Genomic DNA, 12931 nt, shown 5'->3' with positions numbered 1-12931 from the left:
CATGTTCTTCCTCAAAACAGAGGAGATGCATCAGGAAAGCAGAACTGGCTCATTGTGGCTGCTCTCCTGCGTGTAAACGTAGCCAAAAGTATATGTCTCCACATACAGGAGCTTTCTGGGTCACTCTCTGCTTTCTTCATGCCACCTCTTTGTAGATGCTTCTATCTGAGCTCCACCTTTGTCCTCCCACCCATGCAAAGCCGGCCCTTTGCAGTGGTGTGACTACATGCACTAGCTTGGGCAAGAGCTGGCGAGGAGGTGCTTGGACTTGGTCTAACAAGGGATCAATGGGGACGAGCTTTGCTGTTCCCCAGCCCATTGGGGGAAATGAGGGACCTTTGGTGCCATCAAAGGGGGCACAGGCAGGGCGGGCACGTGTGTGAGGTGAAGGCTGTTTTGGAGACGTTGCTATGCCCAGTTGTTTTGTTGGGTTGGAACCACAAACCACAGAGCGCACAGGATAGGTGCGCCGCTTTTTTTTGTCAGTGGGGTGGTTTTTTTCACTTCTTTTCTTGTTTGAAAGAAGGGAAACAAAACGGAGGCCGTTGAGAGGGGTGGGTGTGTGAAACTTGTCTCAGGAGAGAGTGGGGATGACGTGGTTTGGGCTGTGCCCTCACCGGTATGGTGCAGATACCGGTCTGACCCGACCCAGCCAGTACCACCATCAGTGCACAAGTGAAAGTGGCTGTTCCAAACCCCTCCAGAGCCACTGAGTAAGAAGGTGATGAGGGCCAAGGGAGGATGTCACAGGGATGGCATGGCATGGCACCAAACCCTTTGCTCTGGGGACACCCAGGGGTGCTATCGGAGGACTGATGCTGAAGGGGCAGCGCTCAGCAAGCAGTTCCCACTGTAGCAGCTGGCTGTCATCCGGCTGCGAGGCATATTTTCCCCCTGACGTGGGATGAATTCCTGTGGTGTGACACTCCCCACTGAAGGACCCTGTTCAGTGCCACCGAGGCCAGACAGGGCCCCCATTGTGGCCTTAGCAGGCACTATTCTTAGCATCCTTCATGGGTGCCTGAGGTCTCAGTGGGGCGGGAGGACATCCCACCACTGTCTGAACCCTTCCCTTGTCTTTTGTGGAGCAGAGCTGCCCCCATTCCCTAGCCAGGTCTGGGCTTCCTCTGGGAGGACTAGTACCGTAATAGGTGGTGTGCATCCCTCCGCTTCATCCTTAGGGCTGCATCCAAAGTAAAGGCTGCAGGAACACTCAGTAGTGGCTGTATTTGGAGATAGCCAAGGCAATGTTGCGTGGTGGGATACACCCGCTGGCCTTGGGGCACTCGGCGCGGCTGTGCGTGCCTGTACCATGAAGTGATCTGGTCCCGGCATCGCGGTGGGGATTTCCAGCCCCAGGCGGGGATGAGTGGAAGGGTTGAAGCAGAAGGGATGGAAAACGGGCAATGCTCCCAGCTCCGCAGGGGCGGAGGTTTGGGGTGTGGAGACAAGCCCAGCAGCTTCATGCTTGCCCTGATAGCTTTGGGGATGCAAGATAGGGGGGTGGCATCACTGCGTGAGCCAAGGGTCACCTCAAAATCCTTTTAGGCACTGGGAAGATAACGCCCTGCTCCTTGTGGCAGAAGCAGCTCATAGAATGGTTTGGGTTGGAGGGGACCTTAAAGATTATCTAGTTCAAAACCATGCTCCAAGCCCCATCCAGACTGGCCTTGAACAGTGCCAGGGATGGGGCAGCCACAGCTTCTCTGGGCAACTTATGCAGCACCCTCATAGTGAAAAGCTTCTTCCTAATATTTAATTTAAATCTACCATTTTCTAGTTTAAAGCCATTCCCCTGTGTCCTACCAATACCTGGTGAGCTTCTCATCTCTGAAGGTAGCCCTCCAAGCACTAATAGCAGCAGTACAGGTCCACCAGATGATGCACAGACCTCCAGCACCCCTTCCCTGACCATTTTGTCTTCCTACCCTCTGGTCTCTCTCCTCAGAGCAGTTTTTGGCCATGCAGGCTGGGGCATGTGCCAGGGCTTGGTTCCTGCACCTCAGCATTGCTTGCCTCACTGACGTCTCCAAGTCAGCAGCAGTGGCACATCTGCAGGGCCTCTGCTGCCTTCCCCTCCGGCGGGGCATGTGTTTATAGGAGCTCAGACATGCCTGCGAGCCCTGCAGTAAACACATTCTTGACATAATTGCTTGTCCAACACAGAGGAATTTGGGGTTTTACGGTGTCCTGCAGGCAGCTCGGAATAGACCTTGGGAATCCCTGTTGCAGGGATGACACCGCTTCCTTCAGAATCCCAAAATATCCAGCAGAGCAGTGGCAGGAGCCCTGCATTGCTTGCTGGAGGGAGGGGAAGAAATTCCCAGGTTTCCCAACACCTCTCCATGCCAGATATGAGCTGGGTTAATGACACTTGAGCCTTGAAAGGATCCCACAGAGACAAAGTGGGCCAGATAGAACCTGGTGCCAGGGTGGTGGGTTTTCATCCGTCTTATTCTGGGGATTCGATGCCCAGAGAAGCTGTGGCTGCCCCATCCCTGGTAGTGCTCAAGGCCAGGTTGGATGGGGCTTGGAGCAAGCTGCTCTAGTGGAAGGTGTCCCTGCCCGTGGCAGGGGGTTGGAACTGAATGAGCTTTAAGGTCACTTCGAACTCTCACCATTTGATGAGTCAATGAATAATCCTTGTTTGGCTGGGCAGGAGAGAAATCAGTGCAAGGTGATGAATCTGGTCTTGATTAAGTCTTGTCTCCTTGGACTGTTTCTCTGATAACCTGTTTTGGGTGTTGGATACTCTCTGTGTAGGGAATTGCTATAAAGTCAGATTGGCTGGGAGAAACAGGCTCCATGACAATTCACCTGTGATTCCCCATGGAGGACCTCAGGCTGCTGAAATAACCTTTTTTCCCTAGTGTTTTCTCTGTATTTAAAGCTTGCTGCTATAAATAGGTCTGAGTTTTGAGATGCGGTGGCATTTCAGGCCAGGGTTTTGGCTCTTCCCTTTCGAGTGAGAGGCGAAGGCGTCATCTGACTTTCCTCCCCTGTTTTGGCGTGGATAACCCTACCAGAGAGTGTGGTCACGGAGTCAATGTCTTAGCAAGCTCTTGTCCAGAACAGCAGTGGGCTGGAGCCTTTCTCCGCTGAGTGTCATCTTCCCATTCACAAGCAGAGAGATGGTGCGAGCTCCATGCTTGTCCTGCTCCTGGCTGTGTGATAACCCCCAGGCTTGGCAAGAATGCCCTGGAGCAGCTCCTTAGGAATACGAGGAGGGAAACAGTTTGGGGAGGGCTGGATGGGGCACAGGGATTTCCCTGTCCCGGAGCCAGCTCTCTATTTTTTCCTCTCTAGCAGCTCCTCTGCTTTTGAGTCATTTTAAACCTCATGGAAAAGGGGAAACAGCCCTCTCTTCCCTCCATGGGTTATCCCGCAGCCACAGCTCGACAGCATTCATTGTCATTCCTGGAAATAAGCTGTTCTCCATCCCTTTGTCTGAGTACATAATTCTTCTTCTTCCCTGCTTGAAGCCTGTACTCACTGCTGTCAGCAGGCGGGTTTACCCCAGCCTGCTGTCTTAATGCAGCCCGTGCAATTCTTGTGATAAATCATTTCCTCTAAGCCCTGGTTCTGTTTATTATTATTGTCATTCTTGTTATTAGTGATGTATTTTAAGCTGCGTTTAAAACATGGCAACGTCTCTCCTGAAACATGTTGCCCAGAGCTAAGCACAATATTTAGGGTGCGGCCGCATTTGGAAGTTGCTCATCAAAGAGATTTGGCTTGAGGGCTTCTCCTCTACCTTTAATTGGGACACAAGAAGGGATAAGGGTTTCGAAATTGCTCCATGTACACCATTCATCCAGCCCAAACCAGGCTGCGAAGCTGCAGGCACCAGGTACTGCAGATTAGATGTGTCAGAGTGCTGTTGGCCAAAATTAGCACCCCGGGGACTGTGGTGGTGTAGGGAGAGGTTGAACCTACGTGATACGGGATGCTATGGGCCACTTCGAGTGGATTAGAGAGACCAGCAGCCGCAGGGAGGTTTGTTATGACTTTGCTAAGACCATGACAGGGAGATGCAACAGTCCTGAGCTGGTGAGACCCATGTGCAGAGCCAGCCAGCCCCTGCCTTCCCTGCACTGAGCTTTGTGCACCAGCTCAGCCCGTTCCTGCAGCAACATGCCCTGGAAAGAGGCCAGATGATTTTCATACCTGGGTGTCCTCCCCCTTATCTCGATGAACAGCAACAGAGCAAAGAGTCAAGGTCGGGAAGCAGGAGTCTGCCGGAGTTCATGTGATGGCCAGCAGCTTTTTGGCACGGAGGAGGCGGGGTGCTCTTGTGCCAAGACAATGACTGCTCGCTGTTTGGATGCCAGAAAAGTAATCCTATTTATGTAACTCAAAGTGAAGCGTTCCAGTGCGTGAATATTCAGCTCTTACTGCAAATAGGAAGCTCTTTTACCTGCAGGATTTAACTCTCAAGCTGTCATCTCAGCCCACATCTTGCTCTGTGGTCGCTGATTATTTTCTTTATGATAGTACGTTTTATTCTTTTCAGTGTGTACTGTTTGGATGTGATATTTCCCTCCCCCTGGGATAGAAGGAGCTGTGCTTTTCGTGGCGTTAATTTCTCATATTTCTCTTGTCTTTCTAGGCAGTGGACCCATCCAACTGTGGCAATTCCTGCTGGAACTGCTCACTGACAAGTCCTGTCAGTCCTTCATCAGCTGGACGGGTGATGGCTGGGAATTCAAACTTTCTGACCCAGACGAGGTAGAGTGCCCTGGAATAGAGTGCACGGCCCAGATTCCTTTGAAATATTGGTGTGAATAACCCTGCCCTCCTCCCTTCAGGGCTGAGATCTGGGCAGTCACATTGTTATGGTCTCGAGTATGTGTAGGGGAAACCAATGAATTAGATCCCAGCTGAAAACTGGGCTGCACTAATACCTGGGAAGCCATAATTTGTGCCCAAAATCAGTGGGAAGTAGCTGAAACATGGCAGAGAAGAGTTATAATGCCAAAAAGGATGTGTACAGGTGAGAAGGGAGACTTCCCACAGATTCTGGGGAGTGAATACTGTACCAGCTTGCCCAGAGAGGTTTTAGATGCACCATTGCTGGAGTCATTCAAGGCCGGATGTGGTTCTGGGCAATCTGATCTAGTTGAAGATGTCCCTGCTCATTGCAGGAGGATTGAACTAGATGGTCCTTGAAGGTCCCTTCCAACCCAAACCATTCCATGGTTCTATGATCCAGGATGACTTACACATCCTCCTAGAGTCCTCTGCAGTGTTCTGCCACTGCATGGAGGTTGGTTTCCCCAGACCTTAATGCTTGTGACCCATCTGTGTCCATCTTCTTAAAGATGAGGGAACTCCTCTCTCTTCTCTTGTGTCCGGTCCCTGTGATGCGCATCCCTCCTTGACTCTCCTCTCCCCTCTCCCAGGTGGCCAGGCGATGGGGCAAGAGGAAAAACAAACCCAAGATGAACTACGAGAAGCTGAGCCGTGGCTTGCGCTACTACTACGACAAGAACATCATCCACAAGACGGCTGGGAAACGCTACGTCTACCGCTTCGTCTGCGACCTGCAGAGCCTGCTGGGCTACACACCCGAGGAGCTCCATGCCATGCTGGACGTCAAGCCAGATGCTGATGAGTGAAGGTGGCCGGCCGGGGTGGAGGGTCACCCCGTGTCATTCTGAAGAGTCGATGGGACTTTTTCTGTTGGTTCTTTTTCTTATTTTTGCTGTTCTTTTGGTCATTTGTTAATTTCTTTTTGTTGTTTTTAAAGAGCGACTCAGATTTGATGCGTTGAGGATGTTGGGAGAGAGGGAGGCGGAAGAGGCAAACTGTGTTTAGTTCGGAGAAGGATGAGCTTTTTCTCCCCCTGGAAGCTCCAAGAAAGGCTTTTTTTGGGGGGGAAATTCTGAGTTTTAAGAAAGCCAGAAAAATGTAGCTCACTTAAAAAACCCCAACAAACCCCTCCCCATCCCTTGCTGTTTAGAGGAAACATGATCAAATGGATCCCTTTGGATTTTGTGTCACTCGCACGCAGGCAGTTCAGGAAATGATAGTATTCCCAAGGATTTGAATCTGTCTTTGAGGGTGGGGAGGGAAAACCAAAGTGGGTGACTATTCCTGCTTCGGGGAGGGGCAGTATGGGAAAACCCCAAGAACTCTTTGCCGTTCTTGGCCATCACCTTTCTGTCGGTCGTCTGCTTTTCTACAAAGGACAAAATTTTTTTGCTAGGAGGGATCAAGACTTTTTTTTTTTTTTTTTTTTTTTTTTTTAAGGAATCTGTTAAAAGTTTTATTTTATTAAATTTTGTGCCAGTATTTTTTTCTTTTTAAATAGTCTTAAGCTCTAAGATGGTCTCAGTATTGCAATATTGTGTGTGTCTGTTTCTGTTATGCCAGCAGAGAGTTTTATCACAGTGAGGAAAAGGTTAAAGATGAAAATAGGAGTTTATGTAGACCCCACTGGAGGAATGGAGCGCTATGACTCGGCATCTCTGCATCATATGTGAAGGAAAATGAACTCCAAACTGGCTCCTAATGATGCATGCTGGATGTGCTGCTCTCACCTCCAGCCCCACACGCTTTGCTCTGCCACTTGTTGATAAAGCTGGTTGAAATTCCCACTTTTGGGATTGTTTTTCAAAGAGGCTTTTTTGTATGGCTGTGTTTTGAGCACAAAACCTAGCGAAATTAGCAGAGAAAACATCGTCTTTGTGTTTTCCAGACCACTTTTTTTGCTCAAGGAACACCTTGGTGCTTTCAGAAAATTTGATTTGTTCTTTTTTGGAGGGTAAAATGGAAAAAATGCCCTTGTTTTCAATGTCGTAAATGGAAAATGTATCAGTTGATTTGAGGCATAAAAATCAGGAAAAAGTTGGAAAAACAAAGTTTTCCTTCCTGTTTCAACCAGCTTTTATCTTTATTGCTGTATGTGACACTGGCACAGGCTGCCCAGAGAGAAGCTGTGGCTGCCCCATCCCTGGCAGTGTTCAAGGCCAGGCTGGACACAGGGGCTTGGAGCAACCTGCTGTAGTGGAAGTTGTCCCTGCCTGTGGCAGGGGGTTGGAACTGGATGAGCTTCAAGGTCCTTTCCAACCTAAACCAGTCTGGGATTCTATGATTCTGTGTCTTAACCAGCCTGGCATATGCAGAAAGGAAATTGTCCGTAAAAATAGGTTCTTTACTGCTCTTTGGAAGCCTGATCCTGCAGCCGCTGGCAGGGTGTGATTAACATGAACCGATTGGGGTGAATGATGAGAAGTGCACCAAGCACTTCTTGGGATGATGCTGACCGCTGTCACCGGGGGCTAGATGTGAGTTAGAGGATCAGGCAGTGAGCTTTTCCATATCCAGATACAACCGTGGAGCTGGATCCATGCGGATCTGGCTTCCGAATGGGATCTTTCTCCCTTGAGAGCCACTGGGCATTTTCTTTTTAAAGACAGTATTAAGTGTTTGAACCAAAAGTACCTTCTTTATGTGTTGTCTGTCTGTCTGTGTGTTTTAGGGAGTTGTGTTCATTATGGAGGCACTGTGAGAGGGAAGCTGGGAGCGAGGTGGGGAAAGACTTCCGGGAGATGCTCGTTGGGATATGCCTGCCGGATACAGGCTGATGCATCAGCTTGGCAGGAAACAACCCTGCCTGCAAGGAGACAAAATACACAGGCACCTAAACCTTCTGTACAGCGGCAGCGTTGGATGAGGAGCTTAATCCCAAGGAGATGCTTAGAGGGGTACCTCTATATCCCCAGTTGGCCATTTTGGGGCAAGTCATCCCCAAAACTGCTGCATGCTTATATAAAAAGGTGATGGTGGAGAGGAAATGAGTGGGCCACAAAGGAGCTCCAGCCCAGGATGGAAGAAGGTGGTGGTTTAGGTAAGGGAGGCTATTAGTTATGCTGTTAGCTGATGGGACTGTGCATTGTCCCACTGAGTGCAGGGAAAGAAAAGGGTTGGATGGATAGAAAGGAAGGAAAAGGGGATGAAGGGAAGGTGAAAGAAGCATGCACCAAAGGAGCAAAGAAATGATGCCCGCTGGGGAATCAGTCTCCTCTGGCAGGCAGGATGGGAGAAAGCAGCTTGGTCAAGCTGGATAGGAGGAAGGAAGGAAAATCAGTATCATGGATGAGGCCCTGGGCAGAGCTCTGCTGCAGAGCCAAGGCTGAAAAGGAAGTCAAGCAGAAGTGGCAGCATGGAAGTGTGGAGGGGAGGTGTAGTGCAAGGGCATCCCAACAGGACACTGTATGGATTTTCAGCGATCAGATGGGGGTTTGTAGGTGTCCTGTTGCTTAGCTTACTCAGTGCTTTGAAAGAGCCCCCAAGACCCTTAGAAAGGGGCTGTCTCCTGCCCTTGGCACTATGCTGCCTCCCAGGACATGTCTCCTGCCTTGCTTGGCTGCTCTGCTGCAATTGAAGTGCCTTTTTCAAGAAGAAAACAGGGATAAAACTTCCTTCTGATAGGAATTCAGGTACCAACCCCATCCTCCTGCCAGGCTAAATCTCTCTTCCGCTCCACTGTGCTTAGGTTTTCCAGGTTTCCAAGCTGAACCTGTGTGCTGCCAGTATTTTGGGGCAGCTGATTTAGAGGTTAGAAAGGGTGAAGTATGGAAAGCAGATCTGGTTTTTTGGGAGTAGCTCCTGGCTGGCTCTTCTCCTGGCCTTTTGCCATCCCAGCTCGCAGGCTGTGTGCAGCAAAAGCGCAGTACAGTCCTAGGGACGTCAGGTTCATCGTTTCCTATTTTCCTTTGCATTTTATTCCCATTCTAGAGACCATCCCAGAGAGGGCTGTGTGCTGTTTATACACTGGAACTTTGCAGATTTGTTGCTGTTTCTGTTTTTATTTGTATCTTTCTGCTTTTTGGCTTTTGGCGAGGGATGTGCTGACCCAGATGTGCGGGACCCTAAACCTTCTGACCTCCTGTTCCTCAAGGCCGTGAAGAGTTGGTTAATCCACTTACACATGCTGGACCGGATGGGTTTGAGAGGGACAATGGAGATCTGCTGGGAACACGGCTTACTCCTGTGCTGGATTCTCCGCATGGGGTTAAGTTTCACCCTCAGCCAGATACACATGGCTTTTGGAATTGGGTAATTATGTCTTGTTTTGGAATGTCTCAGGTGCTTTTGGTGGGAAAAATAGCCAAACAGGGCAAGAAATAGAAGATACCGTACGACTGAACCTTCTCACATCTTCCCAAACCAACCTCCTCCGAACGAATGGTCCCACTAAGCACCAGTATTTGGATGCTGTGGGAAACGTGTCCATCTTCTCGTGTTCGCTTTTCTGGAGGGGTTTTCTGCAAGGCTTTAGGGCTTTGGTTGCTTGTTCCTTTTTAATGTCACAATATTGGGATGCCTTGGCGTGCTCTGCTCTCTGGTAGGGTCTATATAACATCCGTGAGCTGTTGTCTACATTCCAAAGAGGTTTAAATAAATGATAAATCTATGTATACATATATGTTATAATGGAATATCTCCAGGAATTATCTGCCTCAGTAGAAAAAGAACAAAAAAAGTGGGTTGGGTTTTTTTTTTGTTTAATTTTGTTTTTACACTTGGGATTTTCTTTTTAAGCTGATAGAAGAAGAAGAAAAAGAAGAGATTGTTATATTGTGCTGTTCAACTATTTTCCAACTTGTATTTTCATATAATTTATATTTTTTAAAAGTGGAAAAAAAAAAACTTTAAAAGCCAGATTAAAAAAAAAAAATAGATAAAAAACCAAGGAAAAAGCAGGTGCTTTTTAAAACAAACTGAGCTGAGGTAGCTTAGAGATGTAGCGATGTGTGTGTGTGTGTGTCCGTGCGTTGTGTTGTGTTCTGTTTTGTTTTTTTAAAGGATGCAAAAAGAAGTCCCTCCTCCATTGAACCCTTAAAGAAGGAGGGGATTGGTTTTGTTTTAATTGCTGATGCTGGCACATCATTTTGCTGGAGAGTTTTTTATATACTGTAGCCTTATTTCATATCGTATTTTAAACCATGTGAAATTAAAAAGAAGAATAATTCCTAACCCGCCGTGTCGGTGTGATGCTTCGTTGCCTTTGCTCTTGGAATTCAGGGAGAAAGGGGGAAAAGCAATGCAATATCTTGTGAATCCCAGCAAGTTCTCGGTTTTTTTTTTTTTTGCATTATTATTGTGTGGTTATAGGAAATAAGGGTTTGGCTGGAGTCATGGCCTCTGGGTGGGCATAGAAGATGCTGCATGACACCAGCTCCCTCTCGCTTTGGGTTATCCTCTCCAGCTCCTTGAGGACCATCACCAATCCTCATTGCCATCCCAGGGGCAATTCCAGGGTTTCAAAATGGGCTTTCATCCCAGCTCGTCACCGGGAACTCGGGCTGTCTGTGATTTGCCACCCAAAATGACTTCTAGTTGTAATTTCTTCAGCAGCCTGTTGCGAAATAGGCGCAGCCAACTTGCAAAGCCACCAGCTCACCCTTGCTGTGAAGGTGCTCTTGGGCATCTGCTTTTCTACTTGAGACCTTGGGCTGTGGCCTGTCAAGAGGAGAAATACACCTCTGGGCTCCCACTAAAGCAAATCAGACCATTGTGCTTCAGATCTTTGAAAGATACATTTTTATACATTGTTTTTTCCAGTGCTGTTACCCTAGCTCAGGTATCCCTCATCAAACCAGGATTGATTGGAGCCTATTAACATGTAGGTCTGATAAATGAAGCATCTTGGGAGGTTCATGGTCCAGGAGCCAACGCTTACTCATAGGGCCGGCGAGTTTGTGTGATGGGGAATTCCCAGAGGACATCATCACTGATGCTTGTTTGCTTGAATCGGCACGAAGACAAAGCACTCAAGATTCGTGGAATACCAAGAAGGGACGTCAGGTCATCGACATGGAGAGGATGCAACGGATGAATCCAGGGTAAGGAATATTTATAATAACTCCATTTATAGTCGCTCAGCTTGCAGCCATGCAGGAAGCGAGAGGTCTTGGGGAAGGATGAGGGGTGGAGAAGCATCGTGATGCTTCAGTGTGGGCCTGGGATGCTACTGAGTTTTGAATGCTCAGCATACCCTAAGCTTAATAGCACCAAGGTCCATCAGAGAGGCAGGTGAGACCCCAAAACAGGGAATACCCCAGAGATGCCCTGCTCCGTATTCAGCTTGGAGACAGGGAGCAACAAGCAGGAGCGGATCTTGCCTTCGCCTCTGTTGCCAGGACCTTGATCTTGCCGTAGCTCTTTTAATCACAGCTGGAGGCGCTGAGCCAGACAGAGCCCGGCCACCCTGGGTAAACAAACAGCAAGAGCAGCTCCGTTCCCATCCGCTGCTTTCAAGTCTCTGTGCAGCCCCCAGCAACTGCAGGCGATTGATTTAATGCTGGCACTAAAAATACTGGCTGGGGAAGCCCCTGTGCACCTGGGGTATCCACTGAGGAAATGGTGGCCAGCAGCTAACAGCCCCGAGGCAAGGCAGATGCTCACCCTTGATCATAGAATGGTTTGGGTTGGAAGTGACCTTAAAGCTTATCCAGTTCCAAGCCCCTGCCAAGGGACACCTTCCACTAGAACAGGTTGCTCAGAGCCCCTGTGTCCAACCTGGCCTTGAACACTGCCAGGGATGGGGCAGCCACAGCTTCTCTGGGCACCCTGTGCCAGCGCCTCACGAACCTTACAGTAAAGAATTTCTTTCTAATATCTAAATCAAATCTCCCCTCTGTCAATTTAAAGCCATTCCCCCTTGTCCTGTCATTGCTCAGGCATGGGATTTAAAGAAAGAGCAGCAAGCAGGGTCTTCCAGGCTCTGGCATGTATGCGTTCAGGGATGTGGGCATCCAGCAGCACAGTGCAGGAGGATGCAGTGAATCCCCAGAACCAGGGCTGGTGCCTGCAGGATGGAGGGGGCTTTGCATGCTTGAAAGCAGCTGCATGTGCTGAGAACTGCTGCTCTAAATAGAGGCCAGAGAGCAAATGAGTCTTTTTTAGGTCAGTGTCTTGAAATGAGATGTCTAAACTGGCGCTGGAGGGAAATAGAGATTGAAACAGGAACCGAAATTACTGAAGCCTAAACTAAGGGAAGGGCTCTCTAGAAATCTTCGAGATAGAACAAGAGATGTGGAAGGAGGTGGTGAAAGAGGAGAGATGTGAATATAGACTCATAGAATGACAGATGGGTTTTGGTTGAAGGGATCTTAAAGCTCAACTAATTCCAACCCCCTGCCATGGGCAGACACACCTTCCACTAGAGCAGGTTGCTCCAAGCCCTTGGGGCATCTCCTCTGTGCTTGCTCCAGCAGCCCCAATTTGCTCTTGTGTTGTTGCCCCAGAGCTGGACGCAGGACTGCAGGGAGGAGAATACAGGGAAAGGGAGAAGGAGAGGTGTGAGGGATGCTGCGGCAGCAAGGGGATGAGCTTTGCTCCTTCCTTGGCGATTTGGAGCACACACAGGGATGCACACACGCTGTTCATGCTTGCTGGAGACCTTACCCCAGAATAACTGGAGATTTAGGGCTATTGGAAGGAATTTAGACCCCTGGGCTCTATTTCACCGGCCGTGGCGGTGCCGGGGATGCCAGGGACGCCTTTCAGAGTCAGCACTTTCCACCCCGCGCTCTGTTTGCTTTCCGCGGCCGGTTCCCTCCCGCTGCGCCGGGGCCTCTGAACGCCATCCAACAGCAACTTCCCGGCTCCTCCAGCGGCCTTTCCCCCGCGCCGCCGAGCGCTGCCGTTCCCTGGCCTCGCTTGAAAGCCGGCCCCACAATGAGCTATTGTGCCAGGCTGCACAGCAACAGCCACGGCCAAAAACCAGCTGCCGGGGGGGTCCGTGTGCCTGCCAGCGCCCAGCTGCCTCCTAGAGAGCACAGGGACAAGGATGCTCCCCAGTGCTGCATCCCTGGGGTAGGGATGCTCTCTGAGATGCTGCATCCCCCTGCTGCTTTGCAGCATCCTTTTGGGGTTTAGGGTGGGAGCAGGACACTCTCAGCCCTGATCATGCTGGTCT

The 12931-nt window shown here is 49.6% G+C and overlaps 1 protein-coding gene across 1 annotated transcript in view; it reads left to right on the top strand.

Moving 5' to 3' along the window:
• Nucleotides 1-10232, top strand: part of ETS1 (ETS proto-oncogene 1, transcription factor) — a 44815-nt gene extending 34583 nt beyond the window's left edge. Inside the window, exons 7-8 of the mRNA XM_080631542.1 lie at nucleotides 4610-4728; nucleotides 5403-10232. Coding sequence (XP_080487668.1) covers nucleotides 4610-4728; nucleotides 5403-5618 — 335 coding nt within the window. The 3' untranslated portion in view covers nucleotides 5619-10232. The remainder of the gene's footprint in view (nucleotides 1-4609; nucleotides 4729-5402) is intronic.
• The last annotated feature ends 2699 nt before the right edge of the window (nucleotides 10233-12931 follow it).

Source organism: Psittacula echo (genome assembly GCF_963264785.1).
Source record: "Psittacula echo genome assembly, chromosome: 18".
NCBI lineage: Eukaryota > Metazoa > Chordata > Aves > Psittaciformes > Psittacidae > Psittacula > Psittacula echo.
Note: the sequence above shows the minus strand (reverse complement) of the source record. Positions and strands in the feature narration are given on the sequence as shown.